The sequence below is a fragment of the Sinohyriopsis cumingii genome, chromosome 4 (assembly GCF_028554795.1).
Source record: "Sinohyriopsis cumingii isolate HCF-2022 chromosome 4, ASM2855479v2, whole genome shotgun sequence".
NCBI lineage: Eukaryota > Metazoa > Mollusca > Bivalvia > Unionida > Unionidae > Sinohyriopsis > Sinohyriopsis cumingii.
The window spans coordinates 112561500-112576062 of record NC_142964.1 but is presented as its reverse complement, the minus strand read 5'-3'; the positions used below and the strand labels follow the sequence as shown (position 1 = coordinate 112576062).

General features: G+C 33.7%; 1 protein-coding gene across 1 annotated transcript in view; it reads right to left on the bottom strand.

Moving 5' to 3' along the window:
* Window positions 1–14563, bottom strand: part of LOC149801912 (unconventional myosin-IXb-like) — a 333412-nt gene that overhangs the window by 173310 nt on the left and 145539 nt on the right. The window contains exon 18 of the mRNA XM_089956299.1: window positions 1128–1394. Coding sequence (XP_089812425.1) covers window positions 1128–1394 — 267 coding nt within the window. The remainder of the gene's footprint in view (window positions 1–1127; window positions 1395–14563) is intronic.

Here is a 14563-nt window from a genome sequence, read left to right as displayed (position 1 = left end):
CTTGGGATTTTCTTTTTTGTACCAAATGAGTGGAACTAACTTTATAGAAGACTTAAATTCAGGGTTGGGTTATAGCACAATGATCTGCAAAGCTAGGCCATTCTTCTGCAACTGTGGAGGGGAACAAGACTGAATATGTAAATGGGTTGGTTCAGTAAAAAAAAAAAAAAAAATGCTATAATAGCCTGAAAATTTTATGTCATTTATATATGAATACAACAATGTTATTTGATTTAATTTATATACATTAAGTAGTTTTTGTCTGATCATGATAACAAGGGTATTGTCAAAATAATGAAGTGCAAGATTATGTAAAGAAAATATAAATTCCTCCCTCAACCATCTGAGTATACTGATGTAAACAACATACTAGATTTGGTTGTAATTCAACACAATACCCAAAATGGCATAAATAGCCCCTCTACCTAGTTAGCATTTATTCATTAATTTTGGAAATATGTTCATTTAAAAAATTCTAAATTGAAATAATGATATTTATTAGTTGTAGCATTTTGTATTCCCACAATTAACAGAAAAATTCAGGTTCTTCCAAGGATAAAATAAATTTTTTAAAACTTTCACGATGTTCAAAGTAACCATTCAAACAGAAGGATTTTACAAGACTGTACAACCAAGAAACACTATAATTTATTGATTAAATATGCCCATTTCTAAACTATGAAATTATGTTAAAATTGCTCTTTCCAAAATTAAAAAGAATTCAACTATTCATGAAAGAAAAATTGTTTAATTCTATATTTTTGTTTAAATCATAGATTGTATTGAAATACATTTGCACCATGATAAATGTATTGTGTCATAATTTTGCACAGGAATAATTCCGAGTCTTACATGTACTTAACATTGCACAACAAGTGCTTGAAGACACATCCAATAAGAACATTTACTGGATTATGCCACACTAAGAAAGTCATGAGACAGGTATGAATTAAGGATACATATATCTGTCTTCTATCAGATGAGGCAATTAAGACAAGAAATTTGTTCTTCTCACTGTTGCATTAATCTGACATTTGAATGGAAACACTTCACGTTGGATTGACAAATCTAGACTATACAATGAAGTTTTAAGTATCTGAGAATTTCCCATGCTGATATTAACATACATGATAACTCTGTTTGCTTTTCTCATAACTCTGGCTTCATCTTCTGATAAGATTGATTCAACTGGGCTCCTTTGACCAGAATGACATGGGCTTCTAACAAAATCATCATCATCAACATATCCACAGCCAGTATCACCCATAGCTGATGCACATGCGCTAGCATTAGGCACATGCAAGGAAGAGGAGTAGGAGAAGGAGGTGTACTTGGGTGAACGTGCTCGGGGATATTCATCAAACTCAGAGGATCGGGGAATTGACCTTCGCTTTCTAGAGGAACAAAAAAAGGAGTCTGACATCACATACAGGAAGACACAAAGCAACATAGAAAAATGGGAAGAAAAAGCACAGTAAAATCTTGATTAGGCCAAAAATATGTGTGCTTAAAGTCAGCCAACCATTCTAGCAATTTTCTCTGCCAGGGTAAAAAAAAAATTAAAACAAAAATTAAAAAAATTACAAACTGATTTGTGCATCTAATTGAACTGGATTAACCCAGTACTTGAAGCACTTAGTACAATATATATATATTATATATATATATATATATATATATATATATATATATATATATATATATATATATATATACACACACACACACATACACACACACACACACACACACATACTAATCATTATAATATATATAGTGTTAAAAAAAAAATCACCTACCTACCCTAGTTTTAAAACCAGTGAAACAGGAAACACTCATATTTTTGTTGGCCTTATCCAAACTCATTAAAACATTTATTTCAATCAAGATAATGAATTATCCAAGTGAAATATAATGAAAAAAGAATAAAAGTTCCACAGACCTCCCCAAACATGATCTCCATACAGTTTATTGGACAATTAAGTTATACTACTTCTTTCCAAAACTAGACCAATTTGAACCCAAACACTGAAGCCATTTGACAGTGACAGCAAGAGTTAATGGGTTGGAATTTGAGCAGTCTTATTGGCATCCAAGTGGCCAGAAAAATTAAGGAAGCTGGATTACAGACATGCTAGCTACAGCAAGTTTCACAATACATGTATTATGTAAATGGCAAACTGAAAAACTCAACACAATAACTGCAAGAATTTGCTTTTCTTACTTCTCTTTAGACTTACAAGAAAAGTCTCCAAACCTCAGATAAAGTACACATCACGAGTCATGTACACGTTCAACACCGACTATTTCAGTAAGGGGTATCATGTTTTAGAATTTGATTCTACATACCTTTAAGTGGCAAGCATTTACATCATTTGGATTTGTCCATATCCATATTCCTTTGGAAGGTCATTATTTAGACACCCCAAGAGGTACATATGGCAAAATCAAAGTTAAAGTACATAGACATTTTTGGACGAAATAAACCTAAAGGTGTGATGCAGTATAAACAGGATTGTCACATGCTGTGATGTCATGATGAAAGTTACACGTAAACAAATTAGTACTACTCTCGACTGCGACAATTCCACTCAACATGCTCTTATTTTGACCCAAGCTTAGTACATGGCCACCATTGTAAAAGTCCATAGTGATAAATAATTTTCGTCTGGAAGTTTCTTGGTGGCAGTTAAGATGAAGAGCATTCAATAATCAAGACTGAATAGACTTTTGTTAAAGAATATTAGTCCTAAACTTTAAAAGAACAATTTATATTTAATTTAAAATGAGTAAATGCACATACATGACCTGTGTGACTTGTACTATAGGTCATGAGTTTAAAAGTAGATTTTTTAAAAAAACAAAAAAAACAGGCCAAATTGGCCTGATGTCACTCACTTGGTTAACTGAACTGCAACAGCTGATCATTTCACTAAGCAGTCGTTATCTAGTTTTGCAGGAACATAACCCCATGTTAGTTATCTTCCAAACTTTATACATCCATTGTACCATTGTTTTATTAGTCCAAGAAAAATTCTTTCCACAGATAAAGGAATAAATGATATGCAGTCTCTTGTTCACAAACTCAACTAAGATCCTGACGATATGAGCCAATTACTAGAATTTACAAAAATTGGGTGAGAAAATATGTCTCAACATTCAGAGCTGTAAATAGTTCTACAAATCATATGCAAAATCATCTGACTAACATGTGCAGACGGAACTTAATATAAAACCCTAGATCATGCTATAAGCTTATTTACCAAGCTGGAGTCAAGTCCAGCTGAAATTCAGATTCTAACAAGCTGAGCCAATTTGACACAAAATTACCTCATAAAGGTTCATGTATCTCATTTATTAGCAACAGCATGCAAGATCTTGCTGATAAAGCCTATATTCTAAGTTTGATCAAAATCTGATCAAAAATATGGCTTCTGGCATGGTAACAAGCACTGCCTATCAGATGCATGATCAACCCAATTGTCAAATTCATAAGAGATCTTGATTATGTAATCCCACATGAGAAGTTTGATGAAAATCAGATAAAAATTATGACTTCTAGAACGGTAACAAACTCAGCCAATCAAGATGCAAAATCACCTTATTAACATGAATGGATCTCACTCATATCAAAATTCATCAGAGATCTTGATGATATAAACCCATAAAGTTTGATCAAAATCAGACCCTTACATGGCCAAAGGAGTGGGGAAAAAGCAAATGTTGACAGAAAGACTACAACAGACAGACAATGGATGCAGGACCATAGGATAAACTCATGTGCCATAGTATTCAACAAATATATAAATTCAAATATGTTCTTAAAGTAAAGAATAACAATTAAACTTGACACCAAAAATCGTAATTGTATAATTCATTTCCATAAAGGTAGAGTCATGCTTATTTTAAACAAGAGCCCCAAGTTGGCCTGATATAACTCACCTGGTTTACATAGGAACACAGCTGGTTATCATAAGTACAAAACTTATGTCAATTGTTTCACAAACGTTATATCACACTGATTTTACCAATGTTATTACATCCTATATTGGTACACAGCCTCTAGTTCATAATCAAAGTCATTCAAGATCTTGATGATATAAGCCCATTTACCAAGTTTTATAGAAACGGTATCTCATTAATATATGCCGTCTCACTTATCATAGAACTTGTCTATGACCATAATACTATAAGCTTAAGGGAGAAAAACCAATTAGAATTCAGTCACTAGAATGGTAACTAGCTCAGCCTATCAGATAGAATGCACAGGTAAAACCCATCATAATGTGATGCTTCGGATCCAAAGAATAATATCACAACATAAGCAGAAGCGCATTAACAATTTTTTCAAAAAACTTCCCCATAGAAAATGTGCCTTGAAATTTCAATATTATCAGTTTTAACTAACCTCTTTATCATATATTGTTTGTTTTCGGAGCCATGCTGCCATCATGCTACAAGAAGAATCACATTATAACAAATTGAATTATAAAGGGTTTTACCTGTATCTCATTAATATGATTACATTTGCACATAATCAAACTCTTCCACTCATCCAACATCTTTCTAATATAAAACTATTTAACAAGTTTATTCAAAATAGGTTTAGAAATATAGTTGCTATTGCTGACAAGCTCAACCGATGTGATGCAAGGTCACAGCATTACTATCCATGAATTTATCTCATAACCTTACTCACAGAAGACCTTGATGACATAGGCCTATTCACCAAGTTTGATCTCTAGTGGTAAACAAATCCTCCAAATCAGATGCAAGATCTCATAAATATACAAAAAAATCTCACTCACAATAAAAATCATCCACCATCTTGACAACATTTGCTCATTTAGCAAGTATGATTAAAATTTGGCCAAAAATACAATCTCTCAAATGGAAAGAAACTCAATAAATCATACACAAGATCACCCCATTAATATGTGTAGATCTTCTTAATAATACACATTCAATATATTGATGATATAGGCCTGTTTATCAAGTTTTATTAAAATTAATAAAAGAGTTGCTGAAGTGTTGACAAGCTCAACCAATCTGATGTCTTAAAGCCACATGAGGTAAAACTCTTAATAAAATTCCAAAAATGCAGATTGATATTGCGAAAGTCAGTTCATAAGAAATAGCATGGAAGAATCCATACATTAGTGACAGATTATGTGTACTTATATCTAAATGACCAATTTCTGTCTACAGGGTAAATTATTCTATAAGACTAGGTAAATGTTTGGCATATATAAGTCCTGGCTATTAAAATATTACAGAGAATATGCTATTTGCTGTAATGATACACTGAATATACTGCATCTCACAAAAATATGCCTGTTTTACAGTATTTGAGCTATAAATGATTACTTTTTTTAATGAAAATGTACACTTAGTTGAGTCGCATGATTTTCTTATCAATAAAAATCCCTTTTCTATGTATGCAAAATAATCTCTTAAAGCAATCCAGACCTAAGATTTATGAAAGCAATTTTGACTGTCAGAGATAAATTTTAATGCCAACAAAATTATTGTGAATTCACTTCTCTGTTGGATACTGATTTCATGAATTCTGTGGAAAATAAAAAGACATGAATTGAAAAAAACAATGAAAATGGAATAATTGATTAATGGATTAATCTATGAAGAAAGCTGGGCTCATCATCCATATGCACCATATATTAGAATTTAGTTGGATTTGTAAACTGGTAGGACAAAATTTTCTGAAACACCAAATATGACACCACTGAAAATAAATAAATTCTGAGTACTGCCAGTACTCATTTATAAGTTTAGTCCAACTGCACACTTTACTGAGACAGATCTATCATTGCATAATGCACTGGCAGATCTGGATCTAAGCAGTATCTCTGGAGTATTTAGTAGAACAAGCAACAAAGACTATGATCCAAGTTTGGGTTTTTAATGTAGCCTTAAACATTTTTCAGGCATATCACTAAAATGTATGCAGTGTGACAGTTTAAAGTGATGTCTAGCACTGATGCATCATGCCGCAGACATGTATCATTATGTCCCTCCCAGTCACATTATCCTGACACCAGGCAGACCAGTCCTAACACTAACCTCTTACTGCTGAGCACCTAGTGAGGCAGCTGTTAGTGCCATTTTTAAAAGTCTTTGGCATAACTTGGCTGGGATCAAACCCATGACCTCCTATATCCAAGTAGGACACTCTAACCATCAGGCCACCAGAGTGATCAGATTCCACTGTGCATTATGTGACAATAGACCAAGGTATATGTTGTTCACAGTCCGACTCTGATTGTAAACCAGCATATACATTTAATGTAAATCCATAAAGTACAAATTTTATTTTGAGGTATTGTGTTCAGTTCCCATTCATTTAAAGAAGAAAAAAATAATATTACTGACAAGAAAGCAATTTAAGTTAGACATGTGCATCACAAAATTAATTTTTGCCTGGCAGGCAAAGGAACCATAAATAAATCGTATAAAAGATTCATGCTACACAAAATATAATTAAAGTAAAATTATTTTTTTTTTATGGACTACCATAGAAATAGTATACAAAAGAACCATAAATATGTTTCTACGATTCATGCTACACCACTCCCTCGATAACTCGCGCACATCGGGGTCCAGAAACATCGACCGCACTATTAGTGAGGCGCGAGTTATCGAGGGACCTATAAAATAAGCCCAAAACCAATAAAGTGATTGACGACATAACGGAAAAATGGTGGGGGTAGGCAGATTATACTGTTGAATACTCACTTTATAATCGTTCTGAGATTAACTGTTAATAAATATCTCTTCATAACGGTGTACTTTATTATTTTCTCATAGGACAACATTAATTTCAGGATAAATTACAGTATATTGAGGCGATCATCGAAAACATTATTCCACGTGGTTTCCGTTCGCTGAACATGTGTACCACTTCACACATTGTGTACTACGTCACTAATTTTATGTTGAATTGGGTACATTCTAGTTTTATTGTTTGATCCAAATTAGACGTTTTTTTATATACAAAAGATCGACTCTTTTCGAGAAACAGTGTCGATCGAACGATAGATAAATATTTTTGAATGTGATAGAAGTAAAATGGAAAACAAAAAAAAACAAGGGTTAACCAGTACAGACATATTTAATTGGTCTACAAATTTAAAACAATGTAAATTAGAACAAGTTAATACTTGCCGTTTGTGCCACGCTTGACAAATATCAATTCACTTTCTGAAAAAAATCAGTTATTTTTTTGTGTGTGTGTTACTCCTTGGTTTCTCTGCCGCCAAGCAAAATCCCTCAGATTTCTCAACTGCATAAGCTTTACGTAGTCAACATTTTGGGTCTCCAGCCACCTTATGGCAATATCAAAATATTTTATTGCTTCCTGTGCAGTGGGGTGGGGGGGTGCAACATCTGCATCTGCATCACTTTCAACACTTGTGTTACTCCAGTTAGAATCGTCTTCTGCTGCAAATTTCTTCGCTATAGAAATAATTATAGTTTCATCTGACATGTATTCGGCTGTGGGGCAATCATTGTCAGCACAAATCCACTCCTCCATATCATCAAGAGAAACGCCCATCTCAGGACCATGAGTCTGTATGAATTTCTCCCACACAGCCTCGGCATTAATGACATCAGTTTCACTGAAACATTCGAAGTCACTATCATCGTCATTGTCTCTGTTACTGTTTTGCTTTACGTCAAAGGCAGCTCCAAGACCCTTAATCCAGCACCCGAGGTCTCTTGTAATCGATTTTTTTTTAAATGCAACAAACACTTCCCCAAGTTGTTGATCAAAACAAAGCCGGCATGTACATGTAATTAGGTTCTCACAGAAGTACTCACGGGTTTCGATGTGACGGTCGATTGACTCTTTTCATGTTTTCAATGAACAGAATATGTTGTGATTATAATGTTTACACTGAAACGGAATTAAAGGATTGGAACGTGACTTTCACACAGGAAGACGTTTAATTGGTGTTTATTTCATTCTCTGTTGCCACCTGTTAGCATTTACCAGACGTTTTCATTGATCGCTATTTCACCAGACGGTTTATTTACAGTATACTGACAACTATTTATCATAAAAACTTACATAATATATGATATCTTTAAACAGAGGTCTCGCTAGGATTTTAAAACTGGGTCTTTCTGCCTCTGAAGTCAATCACTAAATATCAGTACATTTTCTCACTCGGCCGCTAGTCAAAGCCTTTGAACTAGCCGCCTAGCTGTTGCATCATGTTTTTTTTTGTTTTTTTTAAAGTACTCTTATAAAATGGCAACAGTACATCAAAGAGTCTTTCAGTCACTGAATTCTGTCATTGTAAATATCAGCACAGTTAACTGATCAACACATTTTCCCACAAAGCAGGTGGCTGAAACAGGACTGGCAAATCTTTGAATTTTCCCGCGCACCTATTACATGCATACGGAGGACTCCCGCCTCAGTGATTTTCTGCGTCCCAGATCAAAAATTGGCATCCAAATATGCGTAATTAAGCGTTTTTGAGATCTCTGAAATTAATTCTTCTTTAGAACTTGCAAAGTTCAAAATATGGATTATATTTTTATGGGCATTAATCACCATTTTCGATGATAAAACGAGCAATGTATCAAGGTTTAATTTATCAATTCTTATTGTAATTTTTTCATGTTCAGCATATTTTAAAGATATTTTAAATACATTTTCTCTGGAAAAAATCGGGAGCCAAGACGGACACCGCGTTATAAGCGGGATCGCGAGTTATCCGGGCGCAAGTTATCAAGGTAGCGGTGTATACCGAAATATAATTTAAGCAAAACTTGTCTATTTTTATGGTCTGCAGTAGACCCAAGAATCATATACCATATATACTCACTTGTAAGTCTAACTGCAAACTGCACTGACCCAGATCTGCCATCACATAATAAGCTAGCATATCTGGGTCTGTGCAGTTTGTTAGGAGTAATCAATAGAAGAACCAACACAGACCCTGACCTGCAGGTACATTATCCTATGGCAGAGCAGGATCTTTGTTGTTTGCAGTTTGACTAAACTTTAAGTGAGTACATATGGTATACTTGTTTAAAAGGCCCATGCTATATCATTTAAGCAAAATTCATCTATTTTTCATGGACTGCAATAGAAAAAACTGACAAAAGAATCATAAATGCATGTTTCAAAGAACCATGCTACACAAAAATATAATTTACACAAAACAAATCATCCAAGAAACATATGGTCTGCAAGAGAAATGACGGACAAAAGAATCCTAGGTGAAGGGCTGATTTATCAGCATAAGTAATAGTGATCTGACCTTTGACCTTTTGACCCTACAATAAATAGTATTCTTCCTTATCTCCAGTACAAGCTATCCACATAGTCTGGTAATGGTATATGGTTGAGAGCTGGAGCTGTTATAACAAAAGCATTATTTTTTCTTCAGACAGGGTTCCTGATCATTTATCTTTTAACCCCATAATCCAAAAGGACTTTTCCTTTCCCCCAAGTTTAATCTATCAACAAAGTTTGGTAGCTGCAGATTGTGGATAAAAACTCATGCTGTTGTGCAAAAATGAAATTGGTAAGAGACAGATGAATGGACAAACAACTTCAAAACATAATATGTTCTGCCTTATAGGGTGGAGCAGGCATAATAAATGTGTATCCTCAAGCATCAGCATGTACAATGTATAAAAATTAAGAAATAAGAAATCACTTAATGTAATATTAATGAGAGTCAAATATAGTTCATCTTCTGTGAGAAGCAGCATTACAAAAGAGGTAATGCCTTTAAAATGTTTAATAAGCAGTTTGTGTTAGATACTACAAGGACACATTCTGTATACTCAACAATACCAAAACAATATTGAAATACCTCAAAAATGTACACTTTCAAGAAATGAATGCTCATTCAACAATACAACATACTATCTGACAAGACAATGATCACTGAAAAAAGTATACTTCAAAACACAACTCGAGGCAATAAATCATGGAAGTGAAGAATAAATTGTGTTAATTTCCAAACATGAATGACACTGACCAATCAAAACACATGCTGATCAACGGATGGATGTTGTTAGTGGACACTCCGTGATCAGACTAACTTACTGAATTTTCTTCAAGAGCTTGACAGTTTGTGCACATATGTAGAATCTGTGCAAAGAAAACACTTTTAACACCAATATCTTAAAGATGTATTTTGATAATCTAGGTCCATATCAAGATGTATAAAGATAATCCAAAAGGTTCAGGTCCCAAGAGACTTTTTTTTATAGATAGGTAATATATCCTGGAAGTTTAGGACCTATGTTTTAATAAATGGGAAATCTCTGAAGCATAGACTGAAAGTAATGAATACCCATTTCTGAATCAATGAAACATTTCTGGGACAAACGGATTCTAGGACTGATGAAATTATTTTCACTAAACTAACTGAAATACTCTACTGATAATCTTGAAGAAGAAAAAATTTTAACCTTTATAAAGAGTAATCTTGATTTCTGAACAGACATTTCTCCCTGATCAAACTGAATGTTCTCTGCATACACAACTGTCAAAGTGTTTTCTATCCATGCCAATCTAAAAACGTATATTTGTAATCATATTGTTTCAAATTTGAAGACATGTAAGAAGCACTTACACACAGACTTGAACTGGAAAAATAAATCACATGAAATGACCATGCATGGGTTTTAATTAGCTACCATGTGTGTCTAGCCATCAAGACTGTGTTTGGGTAAAAGTGAACCTTAATAAAGAATGTCAAGAAACATTACTGTATTGAAGAATATATCACACTTAACAATCCAGCCCTCCTGGAAAGTTGAAATATATTGTCTTTCCCAACTATAAACACAGAGACATATGGAAGAAATTCTTCCAAATTACCTTCCCTTTCCACTGACCCTGTTCACATATTGTGGATGATAGATTGCCAACTCAGTCTGATGGACGTGAAAAGAGGGTAAAGGGATCAAGAGCCCACTAGTGGATGTCCACTCATTCTGGTGGATTTCTCCTACTGGAAATCCACTCAATCTAGTATAAGTCTGTCAAGGATTTTACTGTAGCTGTAGTGAGTTTTATGGCACCCCCTACTGATTCAACTTTATTCGCTCCACAAAATCAACACACTCAACAAATATATGTAAGAAACCCTGCTTTCGTCAATCCGACCATGGCAGATGTTAATTTAATACTTTCACCTGTATAAATTATAGAGTGGTAATATTTCTTATGGTATTTATCAGCAGCCTCATTAAGGATACATAAAGATGATAGTGCATTAACTTGGGAAAAAAATATGAGGGTTTAAATTTTCTGGATATTTTTCCACCCATGTCCATGACAGTTTGCATCAGAAAAACTGCCTAGCTAAAACGTACATTCCCATTGGTTGATTACATGTAGATTACATGTAGATGTTAGCATATACAGATGAAGAAATTTACATACTGTTTTGCATCAAGTGGTAACTTTGATGTTCTTTCTCAATGATATTTCATAAAAGTGCTTCATGTACTGGTGAAGGTACATGCTCAATTAATGAAATTTTTTACATGAAACCTTTGACCTTTGCCCTTGAAATTGATTAGCTGTTTTCTTATCCCTAGAACAAACTATACACAAAGTGTTTTTTCAGTGACTTTCTGCTGTCACTCGTTTTTTTTGCAAATCTATAAACATTACCAGGCACTGGTTGGGGAGTGACAGTCTCGCTCAAAGTCAGCCACTAAGCTTTTACTGTAGATTCAGTCAGGACAGTTTCTACCAACTCGTGTTCTATGTCACATTTCAATGTTTCAAAATGCACATTAACTTTTGAATGAAAACATCTTAATACTAAAAAGATGTTTGTGAAGAACAAATTTGAACTGAGAAACACATCTGATGGTAAGTTCTCATATTATCATCTAAAGCTGGTTTCTAACAGTATACAAAGCAACCCGTATATCATACTTTGATTTTCCTGATTGTGGACCAAGCATTTAAATGCAGCAAGTTGTAATGGGACCGGATTCATGTCTAAAATTATTAATATTTTATTTTCTAAAAGTCACAATTTTTAAAGCTAAATCCTACCATACCCCGATTCCCAGTAGCACAGAGAGTAACAATTAAATTAAATCAGAATTCAAACATGTCATGGGAATTGTTATGAAAACAAAGGGCTTCTGTTTAATGAAGCTACTTAAACTGGGATAACATCATGTACTGCACAGGCTCAAAAGACATCAATGAGTGAGCATTAGACAACAATGGCCAGTCAGGAAGGTGTTAAGCTTCTGTTATTTTGTTTCGAAAGAAAAGTTCTAAACAAAAATGTTTTTGTTGTTTCTGATAAAATGAATTTGAACCTGTAATATGGACTTGAACACACAATAAGGTTGCAATATTTCTGCATAAAATTGTCTTCTAATGGCATAGAAAACAAACCATATAAAATCTGTACTCTCCCCATTAATCTTCAATGCAAGTGCATATACTATAATCACAGCAATACAAAGCTACAATAAGTTTATAAAAGCTATATTACACTATGGGCTTTTTTATCATAAAAATGCATCTTTCATTCTACTAAAATGTGTTTATTATATGCAAAAATGAGTGTGAGAAATTATATATATTATCATTAACTGAAAAAAATTAGAATAAAAATTTCAATCTGCTCTTTATTCAGGATAACGGGTAAATTGCTGCCTATCAATTCATTTTTTATTTAACAAGAATTTATATAATTAACTGGGTTATTAACCTGATATTAGTGTGCTTCTCTTATTTTCTTAAAATCTATTATTGTTGAATCTGGTCATAATTAACATGTACGAACTTAAAGCTTCAGAAAAGTAATACACTGAAAGTCAAATGAGCTTTGCTGCAAATAGTCAGTTGAATACAGTGACAATATTTGTGATGACCTTGAATAAATATGAACAGTTTAAAATAATCGGGAAATATTGAGATTTACAACTTTTGAAGCCAAAACCTCTTCAACATCCAGTTCTGATTAGTTAAAGAAGTTCTACTAATAAAGAGTACCTGCCATTAAAAATATGAAGCCATTTATTAATAGCAATCAATGCAATTAGAGATTTTACAGCCTTGGCAAACACTTGGCTTATTAATTACAGGTAGTATACCAGGCATTATTGAAGGACATGACGTGTTCAGCTTATGCACAATACAATACAAATTAAACAAAGTGGAAAAAAGTATGAATAAAAAGAAATTCCACTAAGAGAATGTTAAAATCAAACATGTATACAAGTGGAGGCTATTTATTATACAGTAAATACAACTGTATCTTCAGAGATAACCATTTCACAGCTAAGTTTGCATTACACTATGGATTTCGGTTGAATTGTAAACGATGATGATATGATAGATGTCCAGGAAAAATTAACTAGTTCTACAATATGGACATAAAAATAAACCTTTTTGCCCCATCAGCATAATACTATCTGGCCCCACCTTTTCATCTCTGCAGTGTACATTTATATTTCAATTTATTATTGCTTTTTATTTAAAGTTGGTTTATGTGACTTTAAGCTTAGTTTTGCTGTTTGGTTGATTATGGACATAATTTCAGTAATTTCACATTTTTGGCCTAATTGCCAAGCTCTGTATCAATACACATTTGGTCCATTTTTGGGGGTAACAAAATGTTTTAATTTTATTCACATCAACTGCTTACAAGAATAACTGGGCCAAAGTTTAATACATTAGTATTTAAACTGATAAGTAATATTCGCTTGACATTTGAGTACAGTTTTGCAGTATTTGTTATTTGGATTGAAAGGATGCATATAAATGGATGCATTAAAACTTATCTCCAACCAAAAACATTTAGATCATTACACATTTTCATCCCTTTCCCCCATCATTTGGTAATATTAAACTTGTCAGATGACCAAACCAGCAATGCTAAGTATATTTTTTAAGCTGTTGGGTATAAAATGCAGCAAGTCTGTGTAAAAACAGTAGGTCTACAATAAACATAAACATGTGTCTAATTCCTGAGAAAAGGTGTCGCATGGACATGTATATTTGGGTCACAAGTACAAAAGAATGGCTGAAGTGATCTGAATGTATTCAGGTCAAGACTGATAGGTTCATGTCATGGCCTTTATAACCTATAACATGATGCCTGTACAAGCTTTTGATGGAACTCTGCCAACCATGACGTTTCTATCTTACTTTTAGCACAGTTATGTATTTGTTGAACAGGCTGAGATCTACCAGCAGTCTGAGTTTTGCCATTTACTTTTGGCACCAGAAAAAGCTTTCAATAAAAGTTTTGAGAGTTTGTTTTACAAATACTCTCTACTTCCTGCCTGGACAGTAAAGAACTAATCTCCTTCAATACAATTTCCACCTTCCTGGGATCAGTCACAAACCCCATTATGGAATGGGAAGAAAATGTACTCCAAAACTTCTCTGACTACCTGGATCACGTCTGGCACCAACAGGTACATTTTCGGAAGACAACTGGGGTGACAAGTCAATGGGAACTGACGGGAGATAGTAAACAAGAAACTTGGGTTTCCTGTCCCCTTTATTATACAGCCTCCAAGACTGGGG